We start from the raw sequence: 23,077 nt of genomic DNA, 5'->3' as shown, positions 1-23,077 counted from the left end.
ACTCCTCACTGTCATATCATTCATTCAAATCCCACTCATACACACATGTAAAATGTAAACAAACAAAAACCCCTCTCCTCTCATTTTCATAGATATTTTTGAAGAAATATTATTCTCCTTTCACATAAGATAACTTCTCTCATGCTCTCTCACTTCAATTTTTTACTCCACACTTTTTTTTTGTAATGGTGGAACCCACCTATTTTCTCTCTACAACATAAGATAATTATCTTATGTGAAATAAAAATAATAGAGCCCTATTTTAGTTCCAAAATCTCTATACAAATATATTAGATGCTCTCATTTGTTAAAGCATTGAATAATGGAGAGTCCACTCACTAATCCAATATTTCATTGTGGACTTAGTGAGTGACACTCCCTAATGATCTCATCACACATGAGTCATCAACCCACATTCCCACATATCCAACAAATATGCCTTGTATTAAGTTAAAAGATAATATTCCCCTTGCATCAAGATATGGAAAAAAAATTCTCCACATTCTCTCCTACTTTCCATACTTGTTTGTCACGTACGCCACATGGGAGAACTTACATTATAAATAGCATGGTAAATGAACCAAACTCTCTTCATTCTATTAAAGCATAAAAGGGAAATTCATCAATCACCCCTTTTTAGTAGCTGCTAAACACACAGCAACCAAGTTAAAAAAGAGAAAGAAAAAAATAATAACAGAACATTGAAGAGAGAATAAGAGAGAGAGAGAGATTGAACACACTCTCTCTTTCTGTCTCTTTGTTCTACATTGTTATAGTTATAGCTGCCAAAAGGGTTGCTCATCATCTTTGTCGGTCTACGTATCGGTGAATATCCAAAGGTTGTAGCTTGTGTAGCAGCTACACATAATCTTGATCACAAGCGATTTCAGAAAACAACCCAGGTTAGTTTTTTTTATCTTCTTACAGATTTTTGATTTCTAGCTTAACTCTTTGTCCCTTTCTGTTCTTGGATTACATGACACAACTCATAGGAACTGCAAGGTCTTTATCTATATATATATATATATCTCTCTCTCTCTCTCTCTCTCTGCTTCTTCTTCGTGTTCCGTGTTGGTGAAAATAACTTTGTTTTTATGTGCAATGTGTCTGCAGAATCTAACTCCAGATGGTGAAATGCCCTTGCTTGCACGCTTTGATGATCTCACTCGCTTAGCTTCTCTTCTTCTTATTTCTAACCGACTCACTTGTTCTGAATCAGCGTTTTCATCTGCACAACTTTCTCAGCAATGGACTTCAATGAAATCTCAGCTCCAATGTTGTTTTCTTCAGGATCGTTGAATACCCTTTTGAGTTCGATCCTTGGATTGCCCGTGTTGGAACTGGTGGCAATCTGTGCCAACTTGACTCTGCTTCTTCTGTTTCTCTTTATTTTCTCGGCCAGGAAGATACTTGTGTGTCTGTGGGGAAGAGTTCGATTCGGTAAGGACAATACTGAAGACAATGCCACCTCAATTCGTGCTAATGTTGATGGTGGAATACATGACGTTCGAATAGGTACATGGTTTAAGTTGTCAGTGTTGTCTTGTTTCTATGTTCTGTTGGTGCAAGTTTTGGTGTTGGGGTTTGATGGGGTTGCTTTGATTACCGGAGGGACTAAAGGGAAGCCTGTGGATTTGTCTCTTCTTTCTGTGCCACTTGCACAGGGTTTAACTTGGGTTGTATTAAGCTTCTCGGCTTTGCATTGCAAATTCAAGGTTTCTGACAAGTTTCCAATTTTGTTGAGAGTTTCTTGGTTTTTGTTATTTGTTATTTGTTTGTGTACTTTATATGTTGATGGGAGAGGGTTTTGGATGGAAGGTTCCAAGCACCTACGTTCTCACGTTGTGGCTAATGTTGCTGTTACCCCTGCTCTTGCCTTCTTGTGTATTGCTGCAATTAGGGGTGTTACTGGTATACAAGTTTGTAGGAACTCTGAGGATCAACAGCCATTACTTGTTGAAGAAGAACCGGGGTGTCTCAAGGTTACTCCTTATAGTGATGCTGGAGTTTTTAGCTTGGTCACTCTGTCTTGGCTGAACCCAATTCTTTCCATTGGTGCAAAGAGACCACTTGAGCTTAAGGACATTCCCCTTGTTGCACCAAAAGATCGAGCCAAGACCAATTATAAGGTTTTGAATTCAAATTGGGAGAGGTTGAAGGCTGAAAACCCTTCTATTCAGCCTTCATTAGCTAGGGCAATTCTCCAGTCATTCTGGAAGGAGGCAGCTTGTAATGCCATCTTTGCTGGCGTCACTACTCTTGTCTCATATGTGGGTCCATACATGATAAGTTACTTCGTTGATTACTTGGTTGGTAAAGAGACTTTCCCTCATGAAGGGTATGTCCTTGCAGGGATATTCTTTGTTGCAAAGCTTGTGGAGACCTTGACAACTAGGCAGTGGTATCTAGGAGTGGACATCTTGGGTATGCATGTTAGGTCAGCTCTAACAGCAATGGTATATCATAAGGGTCTCAGATTATCAAGCATGGCCAAGCAAAATCACACAAGTGGGGAGATTGTTAACTACATGGCTGTTGATGTTCAGAGGGTTGGGGACTACTCTTGGTATTTTCATGACATGTGGATGCTCCCTCTGCAGATTGTCCTTGCCCTTGCAATTTTGTATAAGAATGTTGGAATTGCTTCCATTGCAACACTGATTGCTACAATCATTTCCATTGTTGCCACTGTTCCTGTGGCTAGGATCCAGGAAGATTATCAAGACAAATTAATGGCTGCTAAGGATGAAAGAATGAGAAAAACATCCGAGTGCCTGAGGAATATGAGGACTCTCAAGCTGCAAGCTTGGGAGGACAGATATCGAATAAAATTGGAGGAGATGCGTGGAATAGAGTTCAAGTGGCTTCGGAAAGCCCTCTATTCTCAGGCTTTCATAACTTTCATATTCTGGAGCTCCCCTATATTTGTTTCAGCAGTCACTTTTGCTACTTCCATATTGTTGGGTGGTCAACTGACTGCAGGTGGTGTACTTTCTGCTTTAGCTACTTTCAGGATCCTCCAAGAACCTTTGAGAAATTTCCCGGACTTGGTGTCAACAATGGCTCAGACAAAGGTTTCTCTTGATCGAATATCTGATTTCTTGCTGCAAGAAGAATTACAGGAAGATGCAACTATTGTTTTGCCACAAGGCATTTCTAACATTGCTGTAGAAATTAAGGATGGTGTCTTCTGTTGGGACCCTTCTTTATCTTCTAGGCTTACTCTATCAGGGATACATGTCAAAGTTGAAAAAGGGATGCGTGTGGCTGTTTGCGGTATGGTTGGTTCAGGGAAATCAAGTTTTCTTTCTTGCATCCTTGGAGAGATTCCTAAGCTTTCTGGTGAAGTATGTTGGTGTACTTAAGCTATTAACTCCATATTTAGTATTTTTATAGCTGTCTATTGGCATTTTCAATTATATTTTGATTTGTAACAGTTTTTACAAGATGCATTGGATTATTTTGCAGGTAAGAGTATGTGGCTCTGCTGCATATGTCTCCCAGTCCGCATGGATACAATCAGGAACTATAGAAGAAAATATCCTCTTCGGAAGCCGAATGGACAAAGCAAAGTACAAGAATGTTCTTCATGCTTGTTCACTGAAAAAGGACCTAGAACATTTCTCACATGGTGATCAGACAATTATTGGTGATAGAGGTATAAACCTGAGTGGTGGACAGAGGCAGCGGGTTCAGCTAGCCCGAGCACTCTATCAAGATGCTGATATTTATCTGCTTGATGATCCCTTCAGTGCAGTTGATGCCCACACTGGATCAGAATTGTTTAGGGTTAGTTTTCCTTAGCATATAGTTGATGTTACTGTTTAAATGGATTGGATTTGGCTTAATCTATGACATGGAACTGCAGGAGTATATATTGACAGCACTAGCAGATAAAACAGTCATTTTTGTGACCCATCAAGTTGAATTTCTTCCTGCTGCTGATTTGATACTGGTATGGCTGTAAGGGTTTTTCTTGCACATTCATGCATTTATGCAATATGAGGCCAAGTTAATGATTGATTACATTTCATTTCACATTTGAGAATTGTATATTCCCTACATGATACATGATCCAGGGTTTCAGATGCCCTCTGTTATTTCAATGTAATGTTTCTCTCCTCATATCATGTTCGCTTTATTAGTTCTTTCTTTTTATATTACGTACCGTCTGCCTTTAGGTTCATTAGGTGTATCAAGTTTCAAGATCATACTTGTGCAATAAGTTTATGATTTGAATTATTTTTATTGATATTTTACATCATATTCAATATGAAAACAAAGTAGATTTTTACAATTATATTACTACCTGACAGATACAATGAGGAAACATTTAGAAAACAACACAGACGAGTCAGTTTAAAGGTTCATTATATGAAACTAAAGCTCCTATAAGCATATCAACATGGGATGTTGCCAGCTGTTAAAATAAATCATCAAGGAAAATTGATGATATCCTTGTCAAAATATCAATTATTTATCTTTGTCTGTAAAGATATTTAATTCTTCCACGGACTAGGAAAATCCTTTTCACTTGTTTCATGTTATATGGTTTTTTTTTTACAAAGTTTTTTAAGTTCTGAAAGAATTTAAGAGTATTATCATGCACTTGATATGATACCCAAGAAAGATGCTTTTAGATACCTGGGTTCATTCTGTAAAAAGGCGGAGAGATTGATGAGGATATAAGTCATAGAATTAGAGCAGGGGGGATGAAATGGTGTAGTACTTCTGGGTTTTTGTGTGACTGCAAAATTTCCCTTAAGCTAAAAGGAAAATTCTATAGAATAACAGTAAGACCTACAATGTTATATGGAGTTGAATGTTGGCCAGTACATAGACAACATGAACATAAAATGGGAGTAGCAAAGATGAGGATGTTAAGGTGGATTTGTGGTTATACGAGGATGGATAGGATAAGAAATGAAGAAATTCGATGTAAGGTAAGAGTACTACCGGTGGCTGAAAAGATGAGAGAACATAGATTGAGGTGGTTTGGGAACGTAATGAGAAGGCCCCTGGATGCTCTCATAAGAACAAAAGTTTGTTACCAAGAGCTCGACACAAAGAAAGGTAGAGGTAGACCGAAACTTACTTGGGGGAAGATAGTAAAACAAGACTTAATGGAGTGGGATATAGATTGACGGACAGTGTGCCTTAGGACGGAATGGAGAAAAACTATTAGCATGGTGGAGGATTAGACCCGTTGTTATTCTTATGTTCCAGATGGTCCATTTTTAGTCCTTTTTCTCTTCATCTCCTCCCTCTTCTTCTTTTCCCCTTCTTTTCCTTTATCTCTTTTCCCCTTTCCCCATCTTCTTCTTCCTCTTTTTATTTTTTTATTTTCATTTTCATTTTTTTATTTTTATTTTTTTCCTCCCCTTTTATTTTTACTTTCATATATATATATATATATATATATTTTTATTTTTTATTTTTACCTTTCGTACCTTTTATTTGGGTTCATCTACCACCGACCCCAATTAGTTTTGAATAAAGGTATTGTTGATGTTGATATGAAGTGAAGATGATTTTCTCTAATTTATTTCCATTTCTGAAGGTTCTTAAAGAAGGCTGCATCATACAGGCAGGAAAGTATGATGATCTTTTAGGAGCAGGAACAGATTTTAAAACTCTAGTTTCAGCTCACCATGAAGCCATAGAGGCTATGGATATCCCTTCTCACTCCTCTGAAGATTCGGATGAAAATTTATCCTTGGATGCACCTGTTATGACCAGTAAGAAATCCATTTGTTCTGCAAACGATATTGACAGTTTGGCAAAGGAAGTGCAAGATGGATCATCGGGTTCAGATAAAAAAGCAATTAAGGATAAGAAGAAAGCAAAAAGATCAAGAAAAAAACAGCTTGTTCAGGAAGAGGAGAGGGTTAGAGGTAGAGTCAGCATGAAGGTGTATTTGTCATACATGGCAGCAGCATATAAAGGCTTATTGATTCCACTCATAATAATTGCACAGGCATTATTTCAGTTCCTTCAGATTGCTAGTAATTGGTGGATGGCTTGGGCTAACCCTCAAACAGAAGGAGACCAGCCCAAAGTAACTCCCATGGTTCTTCTTCTTGTTTACATGGCCCTTGCTTTTGGCAGTTCATGGTTTATATTTGTAAGGGCTGCTCTGGTGGCTACATTTGGTCTTGCAGCTGCACAGAAGCTATTTTTCAAGATGCTTAGAAGTGTTTTCAATGCACCAATGTCTTTCTTTGACTCTACACCAGCTGGAAGGATCTTGAATCGGGTAAGTTTTCTTCTTCTTTTATTTGTTATTTTTATTCACCTGTCTCTCCCTGCATGGTGTAGATAATAATAATGTGTCATCTGTATCCCACCAGGTATCAGTTGACCAAAGTGTTGTGGATCTTGACATTCCTTTTAGACTTGGTGGGTTTGCTTCAACAACTATACAGCTTATTGGTATTGTTAGTGTAATGACAGAAGTTACATGGCAAGTTTTGCTCTTAGTTGTCCCAATGGCCGTTGCTTGTTTGTGGATGCAGGTAATTAGAGATCTTCCTGCTTAAAATCTTTCAAACTACTTTTCAAAAATACTTATGCAAGAAAAAACTGTTGTGAAAAAAGGAGAGAATTTTATTCAAGAGGGAAACATTGATAAAGGACTAGTAATCTTCCAATCACATTTCATTTTTGTTTTGATGTTTGCCTATCACCCTGTGTTTTGATTTCTTGAATTGTTCTAATCATCAACCAATTCCATGGCAGAAATACTACATGGCTTCCTCAAGAGAACTGGTCCGTATTGTAAGTATCCAGAAGTCTCCAATTATACATCTTTTTGGTGAATCAATTGCTGGAGCTTCCACCATCAGAGGTTTTGGACAAGAAAAAAGGTTCATGAAGCGGAACCTCTATCTTCTTGATTGTTATGCACGACCATTCTTCTGCAGTCTTGCTGCTATTGAGTGGCTCTGCCTGCGGATGGAGTTATTGTCAACCTTTGTATTTGCTTTCTGCATGGTGTTACTTGTGAGCTTTCCCCATGGAAGTATAGACCCAAGTAAGTACTTAGTTTTGATAACTTGTTTCATCTCCTTATATTCAAAATGTGATGTGTCTTATCCCGGAGGTTTAAGTTATATAGTTCTATTAGAAGTTAGTTTCACTTTCACAAGTGATGGTTGGTCATGATTCAGGATGCAATAATGAAACAATATTCTGTTGCTTATCGCTATTACATTTTCTGTATAGGCATGGCTGGACTTGCTGTGACATATGGCCTGAATTTAAATGCACGCCTATCGCGGTGGATACTTAGCTTTTGCAAACTTGAAAATAAAATAATATCTATCGAAAGAATTTATCAGTACAGCCAAATTCCTAGTGAGGCACCAGCAATTATTGAAGATTCTCGCCCTCCATCCTCATGGCCTGAAAATGGGACAATCAGAATAATTGATTTGAAGGTACCAAGCTCAGTTGCACATTTATGTATTTTTTATTTATTTTTTCATATATTGATTGTTTATATCTTTTTAGAGGTGGAATAATTTAGGATGTTGCTTGGTGTACAACATTTAGTATCTAATCCAAGCTGTTGGCCATGTTACATGCATTAAAATATCCTTATTATAACTTTTCTAGATACTGCACCTCTACTTCTCTCACCTTTACTCTATCTCTCTTGAAGGTCCGTTACAAGGAGAATCTTCCTTTGGTGCTTCATGGAGTATCCTGCACATTTCCTGGTGGGAAGAACATTGGAATAGTTGGACGTACTGGTAGCGGCAAATCTACCTTGATTCAAGCATTATTCCGATTGGTCGAACCATCAAGTGGGAGTATCCTTATAGACAACATTAATATTTCAGAGATTGGCCTTCATGACCTACGAAGCCATCTCAGTATCATACCACAAGATCCAACCTTATTTGAAGGGACCATTCGAGGCAATCTTGATCCTCTTGAGGAGCACTCAGATAAAGAGATTTGGGAGGTTAGTTTTACTTGCATAGCTCCATGTATTTTATTACACAGTTTGTGTTATCTTTAAGAGAAATGCCTATGAAGTTTACTTATATATATGGATGTTAGAAAAAGAAAAATCCTATTATCTTCAGGTCTTCCATGCTTTATAGTGACTGTAACACCCCGTTCTAGAACCGGTTTGTTAACATCGCATTATGATATTAAGTGCAGTTACAATCACATTGGCTCAATTAAAAATCCGGATAAATTTTTCTTTTTAAAACGACGCCGAATTTAAAATATCCAATTGCGTGATCATAACCATATTACTTTGCGGAATCAGATAAACCAAGCTTAACATCATGTTCTTATTCCATTTTTAAACCATTAATTTACTTCTTATTTATTTCCCAACTTCTACTATATTGTAGATCTCTTCGTTAGCTACTCGTGGTTTCAAACCGCTCCTCATTTGGAGCTCTGTAGCTCAAGTTATGACAATTTTACTAACTCAGGTGTATGCTGAAAAACTACGCGGGCAGGGCACTTAAGCGCGCTCACAGACAGAGGGAATTTACATTTTTTAGCCACCAAGGGCGCTTAAACTCGCTCCAGGGCGCTTAAGCCCCCATTTTGGGCGCTAAAGCCCCAGGCGACAGAGAGCTTTTGGTCTTCACAGGTGCATCAGGGCGCTTAAGCCCCCTCATGGGCGCTTAAGCCTCCTGAGCAGGCTTAAGCCTATCAGAGCCTGGCCCTGGACCGGTGTGTACAGCGGGGACGCTGTATTCCCAGTGGAGGAGGATGTAATGTCCCACATCAGTTGGAGAGGGGAACGAAGCATGCCTTATAAGGGTGTGGATACCTCTTCTAGTGTGAGGCCTTTTGTGGGGTGTCCCAAGAAACAAAACCGTGAGCTCGACGGTGCTTGTGCGCGGGGCAAAGCGGACAATATCATGCTACAGGGTTTGGGGCTGTTACAGTGACAGCCAAATTTATTATTATCTTTTAATAGAAAAGGAAATATTGATAATAAGGCAGGAAGAAAGAACAAGAAAGAGGTCTAGATATCTAAACATGGAGAACAAACAGATTGCATATACTAAAAAGGGGTGGAAAAAAGAAAAATGAGAACATGAAGTCAATATAAAGAAAAGTCTCTAATACAATAGAAGGAACCTATGCAATAAACTTCCTCTAACGTCTCCACCAAAAACAAACCAAGCATAGATTCCACTATCATCGTTTTAACAAACTTCCTCCAAATATGTAACTTGCCCAAATGAAGGGAAAAAACCCACCAACCCTCCATCTGAGCTAAATTGGGTGTTCAAAAATTACTTGGAACTAATTAAAAGTGGGTTGAAAGATTGTTTGTTTACACTGATAGATCGTACTTTGTGTTTAGATGCCTACTTTCCAACTCCAATAAACACAACAAATGGGTGGGCCTCTTTGTATCTTTGCTCCTAAGCATGAACTCATAGTATATGAAAACAGACCTATAGTCCTCGGTTTTTGAAAATTATGGCTATTCGAATAAAAGGTTGTACACTAAGTGATTGTTGGGTTTTAATTTTACACAGGCACTAGATAAGTCTCAGCTTGGAGAGATTATACGTAATAAAAGACAAAAGCTTGATACACCAGGTAGGCAACCAGAATTTTTTGGAAAATACACAGTATCTTTCCTTCCCCATCCCTTAACCAGAATTTTTTGGAAAATACACAGTATCTTTCCTTCCCCATCCCTTAATAAAAAGAAAAGTGTTTGAAGTCACAAGTAGCTATCTTAACACGTATTTGCAAACCTACAGTTCATGAAAATGGAGATAACTGGAGCGTAGGACAGCGGCAACTTGTTTCTCTGGGCCGAGCTCTACTGAAGCAGTCAAAAATACTTGTACTTGATGAAGCAACGGCATCAGTTGATGCTGCCACTGATAATCTTATCCAGAAAATTATTAGAGAGGAGTTCAAAGACTGCACTGTGTGCACCATTGCACATCGTATTCCTACTGTCATTGACAGTGATCTAGTTCTAGTCCTCAGTGATGGTGTGTATAGCAACACTTCTGTCCTTTTTTTTATTTTTTTTCTCCTTTTATACATCCACAGGCTTTGCATAATGGTTCACTAGTTTGTGGTTCTGAAGTTTATGTTTTATACTTTTGCAGGTCGAGTTGCAGAGTTTGACACTCCTTCAAGACTATTAGAGGATAAGTCATCCATGTTTCTGAAGTTGGTGACTGAGTATTCATCACGGTCAAGTGGTGGTATACCAGATCTTTAGATCAGATGGAATGTACAAAAACCTTCAGAGTTAGTGGTGGCTGGAGCTTAAAGACAGTTCAAAAGTTGAAACAGTGAGTGATGCCTCACTTGCATGCCACTGCTGCATTGGGCGCATGCATAGACAAAAAGAAGAAAGGAAGGAACTGAGGTGCGTGTCTCTTCATCAATCAAGCACTCCATAGGGGGAGAAAATTAGTTTGGTTCTTCCCCTTGAACAAAATTGAGGAATATACACATAGTTAACATGCTTTGTAACACAAAATAAGATGACCTGTGATTACAGGAAAGTAAATATGGGGGACTGAATCAGGTTCAATAATGTGCTAGAAAGTAGTTTGTAGTATGAGGCACTAGGCTTTTTCTTAGTTAGAGAAGTGTAGAGTTAAAAGTAGTCTTGTGTATTCCACAATTTCTTGTAGCAAGTTCAGAATTGAGCCATTGCAAGGTCAGATTCCAGCACCCCCCACCCCCACCACAAAAATAATAATAAAAATAAATAATAAAAAATTGATGTTGGTTATCTTTTCTCTTCCCCAAAGTTAATTAATTTTCTTATGTTTCCTATTGTTATTATGAAGTGTAATTAACTATGTTAATTATCAAGATACAAGAGGTATTGATTGTAATCCTTGTGTCAACTACACGAAGTAGATTTCATTTATATATTAAACCAAATAAGAGATACAAAGACATATACACAATGTGGGACTTCTATGACACTATTTACAACAACACTCCCCCTCAAGTTGGAGCATATAGATCGTATGCACCAGGCTTGTTACATATCTGATCTATCCTAGGTCCTCTCAAAGACTTGGTGAATACATCGGTTAATTGATCATTTGAGTTGACAAAACGAGTGACTATATCTCCTGAGAGAACCTTTTCTTTAATGAAAAGACAATCTATCTCAATGTGCTTAGTCCTTTCATGAAACACTGGATTTGAAGCAATATGCAAAGCAGCTTGATTATCACAAATGAGATATGTTGGGCCAGTGTCTCCAAGCTTGAGTTCCTTCAGTAGTTGTTTTAACCAGATGAGTTCACAGGTAGCTGTGGCCATGGAGCGATATTCTGCTTCAGCACTTGATCTAGCAACTACACTTTGTTTCTTACTTCTCCAGGAAATCAAGTTATCTCCAACGAATACACAATACCCAGAGGTGGATCTTCTATCAATGGGAGAACCTGCCCAATCAGCATTTGAGTATCCCACAACTCTGGTATAACCTTTGTTTTCATAGAGAAGACCTTTGCCAGGAACAGTCTTGATGTACTTGAGGATACGGATTACTGCATTCCAGTGATCTTCACAAGGAGAATTCAAGAACTGACTTACTACACTGACTGCAAAGGAAATGTCTGGTCAAGTAACTGTGAGATAGTTCAGTTTCTCAACCAATCTTCTATATCTTTCTGGAATATCCATAGCATTCAACAGAGCTGTCTCCTAAAAAATATCCATAGCATATTTTCTCTGTGATAGTACAATGCCATCTTTGGATTGGGCCACTTCCAACCCTAAGAAATATCAGAGTCTTCCAAGGTCCTTTGTTTGAAAATGATGGCAGAGATGTTTTATCTGAGTTATGCCATGATTATCATTACCTGTAATGACAATATCATCAACATATACCACCAAAAAAATAGAACCTGAATCAGAGTGTCTATAAAAGACTGAGTGATCAGCCTCACTCCGAGTCATGCCAAACTGCTGAACAATAATGCTAAACTTTCCAAACCAAGCCCGAGGAGACTGCTTGAGACCATATAAGGATTTGCGGAGACGACAGACTAGGTTAGACTCCCCCTGAGCAACAAACCCAGGAGGTTGCTCCATATAAACCTCTTCCTGCAGATCACTATAGAGGAAAGCATTCTTTATGTCCAGCTGATACATAGGCCAGTGATGAATGGCTGCCATAGTAAGAAAGAGGCGAACAGAAGTCATTTTCGTCACGGGAGAAAACGTGTCTCCGTAGTCAAGGCTAAATACCTGAGTATAACCTTTAGCCACCAATCGGGCCTTGAGATGGTCCACCTGACCATCAGGACCAACTTTGACTGTGTATATCCATCGACAGCCAACAACAGACTTCCCAGAGGGAAGGGAAACCAGATCTCAGGTACCACTGCTCTGAAGTGCACACATCTCATCAATCATGGCCTGTCGCCATCCAGAATGAGATAACGCCTCACCTGTAGTCTTAGGAACAGATACAGAAGAAAGAGAAGAGAGACAAGCAAAATGGGATGGTGAAAGACGATGATAACTCAGATTTATTAAATACCTAGGAGGGGGACGAGAATCACGAGTACCTTTCCGAGTGCAATGGGTAAATCAATGTCAGACGGAAGGACCGGAGCTGCCGGAGGAGATGATGACGGAAGTGAGCCCACAGAAGCCTCAGTAACAATAGGGGCATGGTCTTGGGGAACAGGTGGACGTTGCCGACGATGATAAACCTGGACGGAGGGAACAGGGGCGGGGACATCTAAAGAAGGAGGTGGTGAAGGGATATATTGAACTGAAACAGGGGGTAAAGGTAGCTGAGTAGCAACAAAGTCACTGGAAAAGGAGGAGGAGTCAAAGAATGAGATAGACTCAAAGAAAGTAACATCCGCCGAGACAAAGTAATGACGAAGACTGGGAGAGTAACAACGATAACCCTTTTGTGAGCGAGGGTAACCCGGGAAAATACATTTATGTGACTTAGCAGATAACTTGTCAAGACCAGGGCTGAGATTATGGACAAAACAAGTAGAACCAAAGACGTGAGGAGTGAGTGGATACAAAGGTTGATGGGGAAACAACACAGAATGTGGTACCTGGTTATTAAGTACGGAGGAAGGCATGCGATTAATGAGATAACAAGTTGTGAGGACATCATCGCCCCAATACTGGAAGGGGATATGACTATGCAACAAAAGTGTCTGAATAGTTTCAATGAGGTGACAGTTCTTGCGTTCAGCAACCCCATTTTGTTGAGGGGTGTGTGAACATGATGTTTTGTGAAGGATGCCATGAGATGTAAAGAAAGTTTGAAACTGATGAGACAAATATTCACAAGCATTATCACTTCGAAAAATGCGAATCGAAACACCAAATTGAGTAAAGATTTCATTAAAGAACTTGTTAAATATGGAAAACAATTCAGACCGATTTTTCATTAAAAATAATCAAGTACATCGAGAATAATCATCAATAAAAGTTACAAAATATCTGTACCCCATAGTGGAAATGGTACGACTAAGACCCAAATATCTGAATGAACTAAAGCAAAAGGAGACGAAGACCGACGATTGACACGATCGGGAAACGAACTACGAGTGTGCTTCCCTAACTGACATGACTCACAAGACAAACTAGATAAATTTGAGAAACGTGGGACCATCTTCTGGAGCTTAGCAAGACTCGGATGTCCCAACTGAGCGTGGATAGTAAGCGGAGAATCCACAACAAAGCACACTGGGACAGAAGTCGAAAGCTGATAAAGGCCGTTGGACTCAGATCCGACGCCAAGTGTCCTCCTCGAGCTCCGATCCTGCAAAATGACAGACTTTTAGTGAAGGAAATAATACAGTCAAGGGATTGAGTCAAGCGACTAATGGAAATAAGGTTGAAAAGAGAATTAGGAACATAAAGCACATTGTTAATGGGAATAGAAGGAAAAAGGAGAACAGTGACAATCTCTTGGGACTGAACCAGTGATCCATTAGCCATAGTGATACTGGGCAGGGGACCAGACGTACAGAGAGAGGTGAATAAAAACTTATTACCAGAAATATGGTCAAATGCACCAGAATCGAGAATCCATGGACCAAGAGAGCGCGAGTGAGAAAAATCAGCAAAGGAATTACCCGTGTGTGCACCAGAGACAGTGGTACCAGGAGGACGCTTCTCTTTATACCATTGCAAGGAGTCAGTGAGAATAGACGGAGGTGGCTGTTGTCCAGCAATCAAAGCAGAGTCCAAGGCAGGAGCAACACTCTGAGCAAAATTAGCGGAGCGAGGAGGGCGACCGTGAAGATCCCAGCAACGATCAATAGTATGGCCCGGCTTGTTGCAATGAGTGCAGAGAAGGCGTCCCTTAGAGGGTTTTTGTCCACGTGTATAACCCTTGGAAACAAGTGCAGAAGGGTCAATTGAAGAGGGAGCAGATACTGCAGGCTCCATAGCAGACTTAGGTGGAATTCGAAGCAACATAGACCGAACAGAGTCCAGGGATGGAACAGTAGTAGAGTCCAAGATCTGATCCCGGTTGACAGAGTACTTCGGGGGAAAGCCATAAAGAGCCATGAGCATGAAGAATGTGCTGCGTTGCTCAAGTTCCTTAGCAGGGTCTGTAGCAGGCGGCAAAAGTTCATTGAAATCATGAAGGAGACCCTGAACTTTTTCCAAATAAGCAGACATAGAGACATCAAAGTGTTGAGCAGCAATAACAGTTACCAAATTTTGACAAACACCGTAGAGTCGCTGAGTGTCATTGGTATAAAGTGACTTGGCCTGACGCCAAACAGACTCACAAGTGACGTGAGCACGGAAGATCTGCTTCAATGACGGGTGGATGGTAGACTTGATGATGCTACATAACTGAGCATCAACCTTTTTCCATCGAGGGCGTTCATCTACCGAGATGGACTCAGCCTTAATAATGAGATGGTCAGCATAATCCTGTCCATCAAGCCAGAGTCGGAGATCAAAAGCCCAAGAATCATAATTGGAGCCATCCAACTTGTCGACGTGCAGCGGAACATTAACATAATTAGTAAAAACAGGCGTGTCATTCCTTTGAGAACCCTTGGATGCATCGTGGGGTGACGAATCAGCCATAGGTCACCTGAAACAAAGATGAACAGTAATGGAAAGCAAAGAAACACGCGTGAATAGTAACCAACAAGGGAAAAGATGTCGTGGGAAGCCGTAACGAAGTCAAAACCACAAAGTGAGGACAGATCCAGGTGCGCAAGGAGAAGACGAGGTGAATCGTGGTGGTCCGACGGCAAGCCGGAGCTGCACGCGCCTCCACGCGCCACTGCAAGAAAACGAGCTGCAGCCGCTATCTCACGCGCGTGAGAGCGCGTGGCTTAGAATCTGGAGGTGGGTCCTAGACAGAGAGGACTGCCTCGTCGTGGCGATCAGAACGGTGGGTGGTTCGCCGGAAAAGTCGTCGGAGATGGCGGTCAACGACGGCGGGCGGCGGTCAACGGTGGTTCCTGACAGCGACAATGATCAGATAGGTCCTTAGACGATATATGGAAGCCGGAAACTGGCAGATATGACTGTTTTCAGAAAAAAAAAAAAAAAAATTTACTCAGCGGACAGGGGTCCACCGGAAAGACGCGGATTAGGATTCCTCTTGTTAGGCTCTAGATACCATGTTAATTATCAAGATAAAAGAGGTATTGATTGTAATCCTTGTGTCAACTACACGAAGGAGATTTCATTTATATATTAAACCAAATAAGAGATACAAAGACATATACACAATGTGGGACTTCTATGACACTATTTACAACAACAAACTGTTATTCACAGTATCATCGGTGGCTAGTGAAAAATCCTTTGCAATATTAAGGGCAAATTCCAGTGTGCAAAGCCTTTCCAATTTTACAATGAGGGTTAATTATATACACAAAACATGAACACATAATATTCGGGTCACAAAAGAATAACCTTATCCCTTACTGCTATGCTCTTAATCCTTTGCAATATGATGCAACAAAATTTTTTTCTTACTAAACTGCCATGAAAATAACATGAACCCTATTGAATTAGCACTTAAAAGGTTGAAATGCTGCCTATGCTTCCGGAGGTGGCAAGGCGGGGTGGACTCTCCCTGCCCTGCCTACAAACGAATCAGTCTGACCCGTCATGCTTTTGATAATTGGCTAAGAAAGCCAGACTGCCTTTTTTTTTTCTTTAAAGGTTTTTTTTTCCCTTTTTTATTTTTTAATTATAACTTTAACCTTTTTTTAGTTTGATTAAGCATGCTGGTAAGTAAATTTCTATAACAATTTTTATGAACAGTTGAATGAGCCCCGACAGCAGTGTATCCTTTTTATTACTCTTAAGCGATAAGCAATAAGCAATATATATATATATATATATATATATATATATATATATATATATATATATATATATATATATAGCTTTATTCACATTTCACTGTTCGAGATTCATCACTAACCATCTAATTCAACAAGAAGTTGACTCGTGACCCTATCACACTGAAACACCATCACCTTCCTTCCCACGAGTTACAGCAGCGAGACTATCTATTTCATCAAAAAATATGATTGATGGAGCCCCATTTTGCCACTTGTAGCTTCCATTAGAAAATTTTCAAGCCACTGCTAAAATCACAGAAGGACTAAGTGAGAGCTGACTGGCAAATAACAGATATGATTGTAGCTACAAACTCTTTATGGCACATCAATACACAGCAAATTAGTACAACCTAAAAAATTTCCTTTACATTTCTAAGTTTGGGTCACTCGGGCCATCCGAACAAATTTTATTTGATGACAAGTCTATAAATGTCAGATTATAGGAATTGCATTCAAATTTATTTTTTTTTGGGGGGGGGGGGGGGGGGGGGGGGGGGGGTGAATGAATTGCATTCAATTTTATTAATAAATATCTATTGAAAAAAAAAAAAATTCACAAGGACACAAACATGTTCAATGTTTATAAAAGTGTTCACTGATTAGATTTGATTGCATTTTAAGGGGGGAAATTAACCTATCCCATTTTAATCGGCTTTCTATATTATCATTCGATTGCTATGCTTTACAATATAAAATTGATTCGATTAAGGGTCCGTTTGGATGAGCTTTTTTTTCTTCCAAAAGTTGCTTTTTTTCAAGAAAAAAAGCATTTTTCACTTTAAGTTCGTTTGAATGTTTGCTTTTAAAAAAAACATAAGTCATAAAAAAAATCAAAAACTACTTTTTTTATAAGCTAAAAATTTTAACTTCTAAAAAAAGCAGAAGTCAAAAGTCAAATATTTTTTTCAAAAACTAAATATTTTTATAAAAATATAAATAGATTTAACTTTTGTAAAAAACACTTTTAAAATAAGGAAGAAATAAAAGTTACTTTTTCTAGAAGGCGAAACAAATGGGTGAATTGAATCATTTTATTTTATTTGTTAATTTATTAAAAATATACAAATTCATTATAGTTCATTAAAATCCAAATCCAAATACAAGTACACTGATTGACAAAGTTTACTTATATCCAGTGACCAAGTCCAAGGTTGGAAGCTACTTCTGGGATTTTTGCCTGTTTGCTGTTCCTAACTCGCAAGAGATACAGTATAGTTCAAAATTCTGAAATGTGAATGTTGGCCAATTTTGCTATTATAAGAATATTTTAAAATTGTTAGAAATTTTGGGGTGTTATACACCGCCTTAAATTACAACACATGGACTTACCTAATTGTGTTTACACCAGTTTTCTTGGCAGCTTCTTCATGGGCGTAATGTAAATGCCTGTGTTGTAATTCAGAAGTATTTCTCCATGCATATAGCTCGGAAGAGTTACAAAGTATTAATCCCGTCAAGGTATTGGGTTATTGATTCAACTAATGGGTCATTAGTTGAATCGCATAATCCGGTAATTATATATAAATTTATATTTTATATTAAAAAATTATAAACATATTCAAATAGTTGAAAAAAATAATATAAATTCTAAAAATTTTAATGTAAAAAATAAAAAATAAAAAATATATATTATTGTCCAATAAATGATCAAACAAACATATAATGCTTGTGATACTAGAGGTGGCAATATGGGTTGAGCCCGGCGGGTCAACCCGCCAACCCGTCAAAATGGGGCGGGTTGGGTTAAGGTTTTCAACCCACCAACCCGCCTAGAAGTTGGTCAAAACGGGTTCAACCCGCCGGGTTATATATATATATAAATATTTTTTTTTTTTTTTTTACAATTAGGTAGTATTTCATTATTCCTTAAATTTTTGTGATATCCAAATTTTGTTTTTATATTAGTACTTCGTAGAAAAAATAAAGAATAACAATTTTATTTTTGACAAATATTATCTATATATAAATTCCTAAAGAATGTTTGACAAATATTAGTATACATTTAAGATTGAGACTAAAAAAATATAGAGAAGTGTGAAATAAAATAAAATAATATTAGAAAAATTCATAAAATATAATTTATTTTTGAATTTTAATTAATTTATTTTTAATTGGCGGGTTGGTGGGTTGACTCGCCAACCCACCATAAAATGGGGTGGGTTCATTTTTCCAACCCATAATTTTTGGCGGGTCAACCCGCCCCGCCCCGTTTTTGGCGGGTTGGTGGCGGGGCGGGGCGGGTCGCGGCGGGTCAACCCAAATTGCTACCCCTATGTGATACTGGTGTTTCAGGTTCAGTAAATGACATCTCTAATTATAAATCAAATCAAAATTATTCTCTGCGTAGTGCATAACTGAGATAATATTAGTATTGTATGTACATAACTTATGTAAGTCAATAAGTAATACATCACTTAAATATGTCAATTATGATTTTTTTTTTTGAAACATTGTTTTTAAAATAAATCAGGCTTAGTCACCGGTTAACCAACCGGGTTACCGATTCTCACCAAAACCGACCGGGTCGCATCGGGTCAGTTACTTAACCGATTCAATATTGTAAAGAACCTTGGGATACACCACCTCAAAAGTTAGCTCAATGGGTGGGAGTGCCCAAGACCTTATAAACTCCACATTAGTTGCACATACAACCAATGTGGGACTATATATCTCAACACGCCCCCTCACACGAGAGCCCATTGAGCTTGAAGAGTGGACAAGCCACAAGAGAAAGTGAAGGGCGGCGAGGCTCTGATACCATGTAAAGAACCTTGAGATACACCACCCCAAAAGCTAACTCAAAGGGTGAGAGTGCTCAAGGCCTTATAAACTCCACACTGATTGCTCATACAACCAATGTGAGACTATATATCTCAACAAATATAATAACCTCACCGAGTTTCGAGTCGACCCAGCTGATCTACTCCGATTTTTACAAAATCAAAGAGTTGTATATCTCTGCTGCTAAAATTGAGAGAGCAAAATTGCTCGACAAGAATAGCATAAGCTTAAGATGATAAATTCCCTTTTTAACCCCTTAATCCTTTTAAAAGACTGTCTAGATGGTAAATTGTTGGGTTTGCTCTTTTACTAAAGCCCAAATGGGTTATTAGTATGAGAAGAGCCCAAGGAACCTAGAGCCCAATGAGCTAGGGTTTCTTAGAACCCATATAAATAGTACCTCTTAAGTCATCAGCCTCTAAGGTCCTTTTTGTGAGAAAGAGGCAAGCTCTGAATCTAATCAGTGCCCACACACTTCCCCTTCCTCCTCGAGAGATAGTTTGGAAGATTTGCCACAGTCCAGCTTCAAGGAGGTTGTTCGTGCTGCGGCGCTGAGGTGAGCTGTTCGTGAAGAGGAATCCTACAAGGGAAGATTCTACACGAGACCTGCGCACCGAGAGGTAATTGTGAAACAAGGATGATTCGGTAAGCATACCAATGTACTAGGTCCTAAACCGCTTCCGCATAAATCTAAGATTTCCTACAATTGGTATCAGAGCCTTGGCTCTACATTGGTATGTGAATCTAGTTTCACTATTCATGTAATTAGTTTTGCTTCTTGAAATGTGGCACCTAGGGTTCTAGGATTATGGTATGAATCTAGCATGTGTATTTTATAATTCATTTTCTTAAAAGTTTAAATTGTAATCGGTAAAAATGCTTTAATCCATGGTTAGGGTCTCTCGTGTATTTCTCGATTTGTAACAAGGAGGCTAATCCCATATGATTAGGTTTCCTCCTTGCTGTTTTTGTTTATTTTTGGGATTTCTGTGTATTTTTTCAATATTTTGTAAAAGTTCAAGATCAAGAAATCGCGAGGAAGATGCGCAATCAGCACTGTCGGAGACTTTTCGAGGACTTACCGATCTCAGAATGGGGCGATCTATATATGGTTGGAAAAAGGACGGAAAGAAGAACCCAATGGTGGGTGGATCACCGCCATCGGAGACTCCACGCTCCACCACGCGCCTCCACAAGAGGCTGAGAGTGGCCGCCACTCTCCGGCAAAGAATGGGAGAGTGAGGGAGCGTCCGGCCACCTTTTTGGGTGGTTCCGGCGGCGGTGCACTCGTCTCTACGTGGCGGTCCTTCCCCTGGAGTTTCAACTTGATTTGACTTCGGGTGACGGCGCAGCAGACCTGACGGCTAGGGTTCCTCTTTCGCGTCCTAGGGTTTCTCGCCAAAGGATTGGGTCTTTGGGCTTTTGGGCCCATGGAAACCCTAAAGGGGCTTGAGACAGATACTATGGGCTAGGGCAAAGTCGAATTCCAAAGTTGTATTATTTAATTTTATTTTATTTTATTTTATTTTCTTTAAAATAGGAAGACCATGGATTAAAGTAATTATGATTTATAATTTAATGCTTTTATTGATTGGTATAAATTATATGATTGATAACATGCTTTATTGCGATAACATGCCATATAGAATAGGTGGTGTCATATTGTTGCATAACTTGTATGATTGCATGAGCATAATAGCTATTATGTCTTCAGCGACTAGTATGATAGTTATTATGGGATTATTTTGATTTTAAATCATCCTAAGAAATTAATTAATAATTATTATGATTTTTATTAAAAATCTAGATTAATAATTGAATTAATTAATTTTGGATAATTAATATCAAGACAAATAATCGTTATGGAAATTATTTTGATTTCAAATTATCCTCATAAATGATAATTATTATGATTGTTGCAATCTAGATTAATAATTAAGTCAGCTATTTGGATGATTTAAATCTAGAAAAATAATTAGAGAAAATTTCCTAAGAGAATTTTTTTATTTTGCGAGTAATTTGTGGGTTTTCTGAAATGGTCATGGAATAACACACGCTGCATACAACATTCATGTATCATGATTGTTTGGAGCACACGCTGACGTAAAGTGACCGTATTTCAGGACCTTAATGCTTTCAAAATTATGTTAAGCTTAGTGCACGTTTATCGGCACTCTAACTTATATAGTTTTTGAAATCAAACAAAGGATACTCTCAATTACATAATTCTTGGAAATTAGAAAATGTTGCTTATGTTGAATGGAAGGAGTTTTAAATTAAGAGATTAATTTAACCTTCAAGCGCATTATAAGGACTATTAATAAAATAATCATGTGAAGTCTCATCGAATAAGCATGATTGGATTTTATTAGATTGGACTTAAATATCTATGGGAGGAAATTTAAATTAAGAAATTAATTTAACCTCCAGGCGCATTGTGGGCCTATCAATAAAATGATCATGTGAGGCCCCAACGGATAAGCATGATTGGATTTTATTGGGCCTTAATAATTTCAAAATTTTAATAAAGTATTGTACGGCCCATCGTCGATAATACTAAGTTATTAAAGATAATTTTGAAATTAAACAATGAATTCGACTGGGCTTATGAAAATTCTCAAACAAAATTGTTGAATGGGTGAAGGTTTTAAAAATTAATTAATTTTAAAACCTGCGGGCTCCATTTGTGGGTTTATTAGTGAAATGATTATCGCTGAAGCCCCATCGGATAAGGATAATCAGATTTCACTAGATTAAATCTTAATAATTTCAAAATTTTAGTAAAGTATTGTACGGCCCATCGTCGGCAATGCTTAGACACTAATGATAATTTTGAAATTAAACAATGGTTAATTACATTCAACTTTGGTAAAATTGTTAACCCTCCCATCGAGGCTCTGGCAATGGCACTGAAGGCCCAAATAACAATTTTGGTTTTTACAAGTGACTTGCCCATCGTAAGCCTTGTAAAGATAAACTGAAGGATTGTTAACAATAAACAAGAGTAGTTATGAGAATCTACTTGCACTTCGTTTGTTTATTGCATTATTTGTTTGTAATTGTGTGCTTTATATGTTTTTCAGAAAATATCTTAGAAATGATTTTGAGTCGAAAACCTCTAGATGGTACCAACTCTGAATAAGTGAAAAGCAAATTTTTTGATATTGTTCTAAAACATGGAAGCTAAAATTTGTCCTGACAATGCGAGGGCCATAGCAACCTGCAGAGGATGCGTCTAAGGAAACTAAGATGCATTTCTCAGATTAGGAAATGGCAGATATGGTAGTTCGCTGCTATATTATAGTCAGTCTTTCCAAATACTTGCAGAAGCAAGTGTACATGATTAAGAGTGGAGTAGAAATGCTTCAGACTCTTAATGACATGTTTGCTGCGTCTAGCAGCTTTGCTAGACAGAATGCAGTCGGTGCAGGTTTTGCTAAGAGTCTTGTTAAATCCAAAGGGAAACCCAAGGGTGGTAACAAGAACAAAATGACGTGGTTATCAGTAGTCAAACCAGTTGCTATGAAGAAGCCGCAAGGCAAGTTCTTCAAGTGCAGACTGAAGGAATACTGAAAGAAAAATTGCCCATAGGTGATGAAAAGAACCAGACATGGGCATATCTAGGCCTGATCAGTGAATGAATTATTTATTCAGGAATCACTGATTATGTTTGTTACTCTTTGTAGTAGTTCAAACATGGATACCTGTCAGCAATGGACATAGACATTTTAAGCTTGAAAATGGGAACTTGTGTCTGCATTTGCAGTAGGACAAGTTATTTATAAGACTATGGTTTTGGGTGACTATTTATTTGTTCCAGATTTCAAGAGGAATTCAATTATTGTTAGTTGTTTTGATTAAAACATGGTTTGACAATGCAATTGATTCCTCAGTTACATTTCGAAGTTCATCTTCGTCTTGTTTTGTTCTGGTACATTGTTTAAATA

General features: G+C 38.3%; 2 protein-coding genes across 3 annotated transcripts; one reads left to right on the top strand and one right to left on the bottom strand.

The window, feature by feature from the left end:
- The first annotated feature begins 637 nt into the window (after window positions 1-637).
- On the top strand, window positions 638-10,703 carry LOC133289475 (ABC transporter C family member 5-like). Of its 2 annotated transcripts, XM_061487404.1 has the most exons (12): window positions 638-902; window positions 1,114-3,347; window positions 3,469-3,789; window positions 3,869-3,955; window positions 5,561-6,256; window positions 6,351-6,515; window positions 6,739-7,033; window positions 7,225-7,439; window positions 7,664-7,969; window positions 9,525-9,588; window positions 9,756-9,995; window positions 10,116-10,703. In XM_061487404.1, exons 2-12 carry the CDS (start codon window positions 1,248-1,250, stop codon window positions 10,229-10,231), a joined length of 4,605 nt encoding a protein of 1,534 aa, XP_061343388.1. In that variant the 5' UTR covers window positions 638-902; window positions 1,114-1,247; the 3' UTR covers window positions 10,232-10,703. The 2 variants fall into 2 exon arrangements, with proteins under 2 accessions (XP_061343388.1, XP_061343389.1); XM_061487405.1 differs by lacking the exons at window positions 9,525-9,588; window positions 10,116-10,703 and having other exon boundaries at window positions 9,756-9,914.
- Window positions 10,704-11,601: 898 nt separating this feature from the next.
- Window positions 11,602-15,069, bottom strand: LOC133289469 (uncharacterized). The gene is made up of 6 exons (XM_061487400.1): window positions 13,885-15,069; window positions 13,493-13,780; window positions 12,555-13,283; window positions 12,366-12,441; window positions 12,232-12,299; window positions 11,602-11,685 (listed from the first exon to the last, which is right to left on the bottom strand). Exons 1-6 carry the CDS (start codon window positions 15,067-15,069, stop codon window positions 11,602-11,604), a joined length of 2,430 nt encoding a protein of 809 aa, XP_061343384.1.
- Window positions 15,070-23,077: the final 8,008 nt, after the last annotated feature.

Source organism: Gastrolobium bilobum, unplaced genomic scaffold (genome assembly GCF_033153095.1).
Source record: "Gastrolobium bilobum isolate Gb01-03AN ecotype WA unplaced genomic scaffold, APGP_CSIRO_Gbil_v1 utg8959, whole genome shotgun sequence".
Classification (NCBI taxonomy): Eukaryota; Viridiplantae; Streptophyta; class Magnoliopsida; order Fabales; family Fabaceae; genus Gastrolobium; species Gastrolobium bilobum.
The sequence above is the reverse complement of the archived record's forward strand: the minus strand, read 5'-3'. Positions and strand labels throughout refer to the sequence as shown.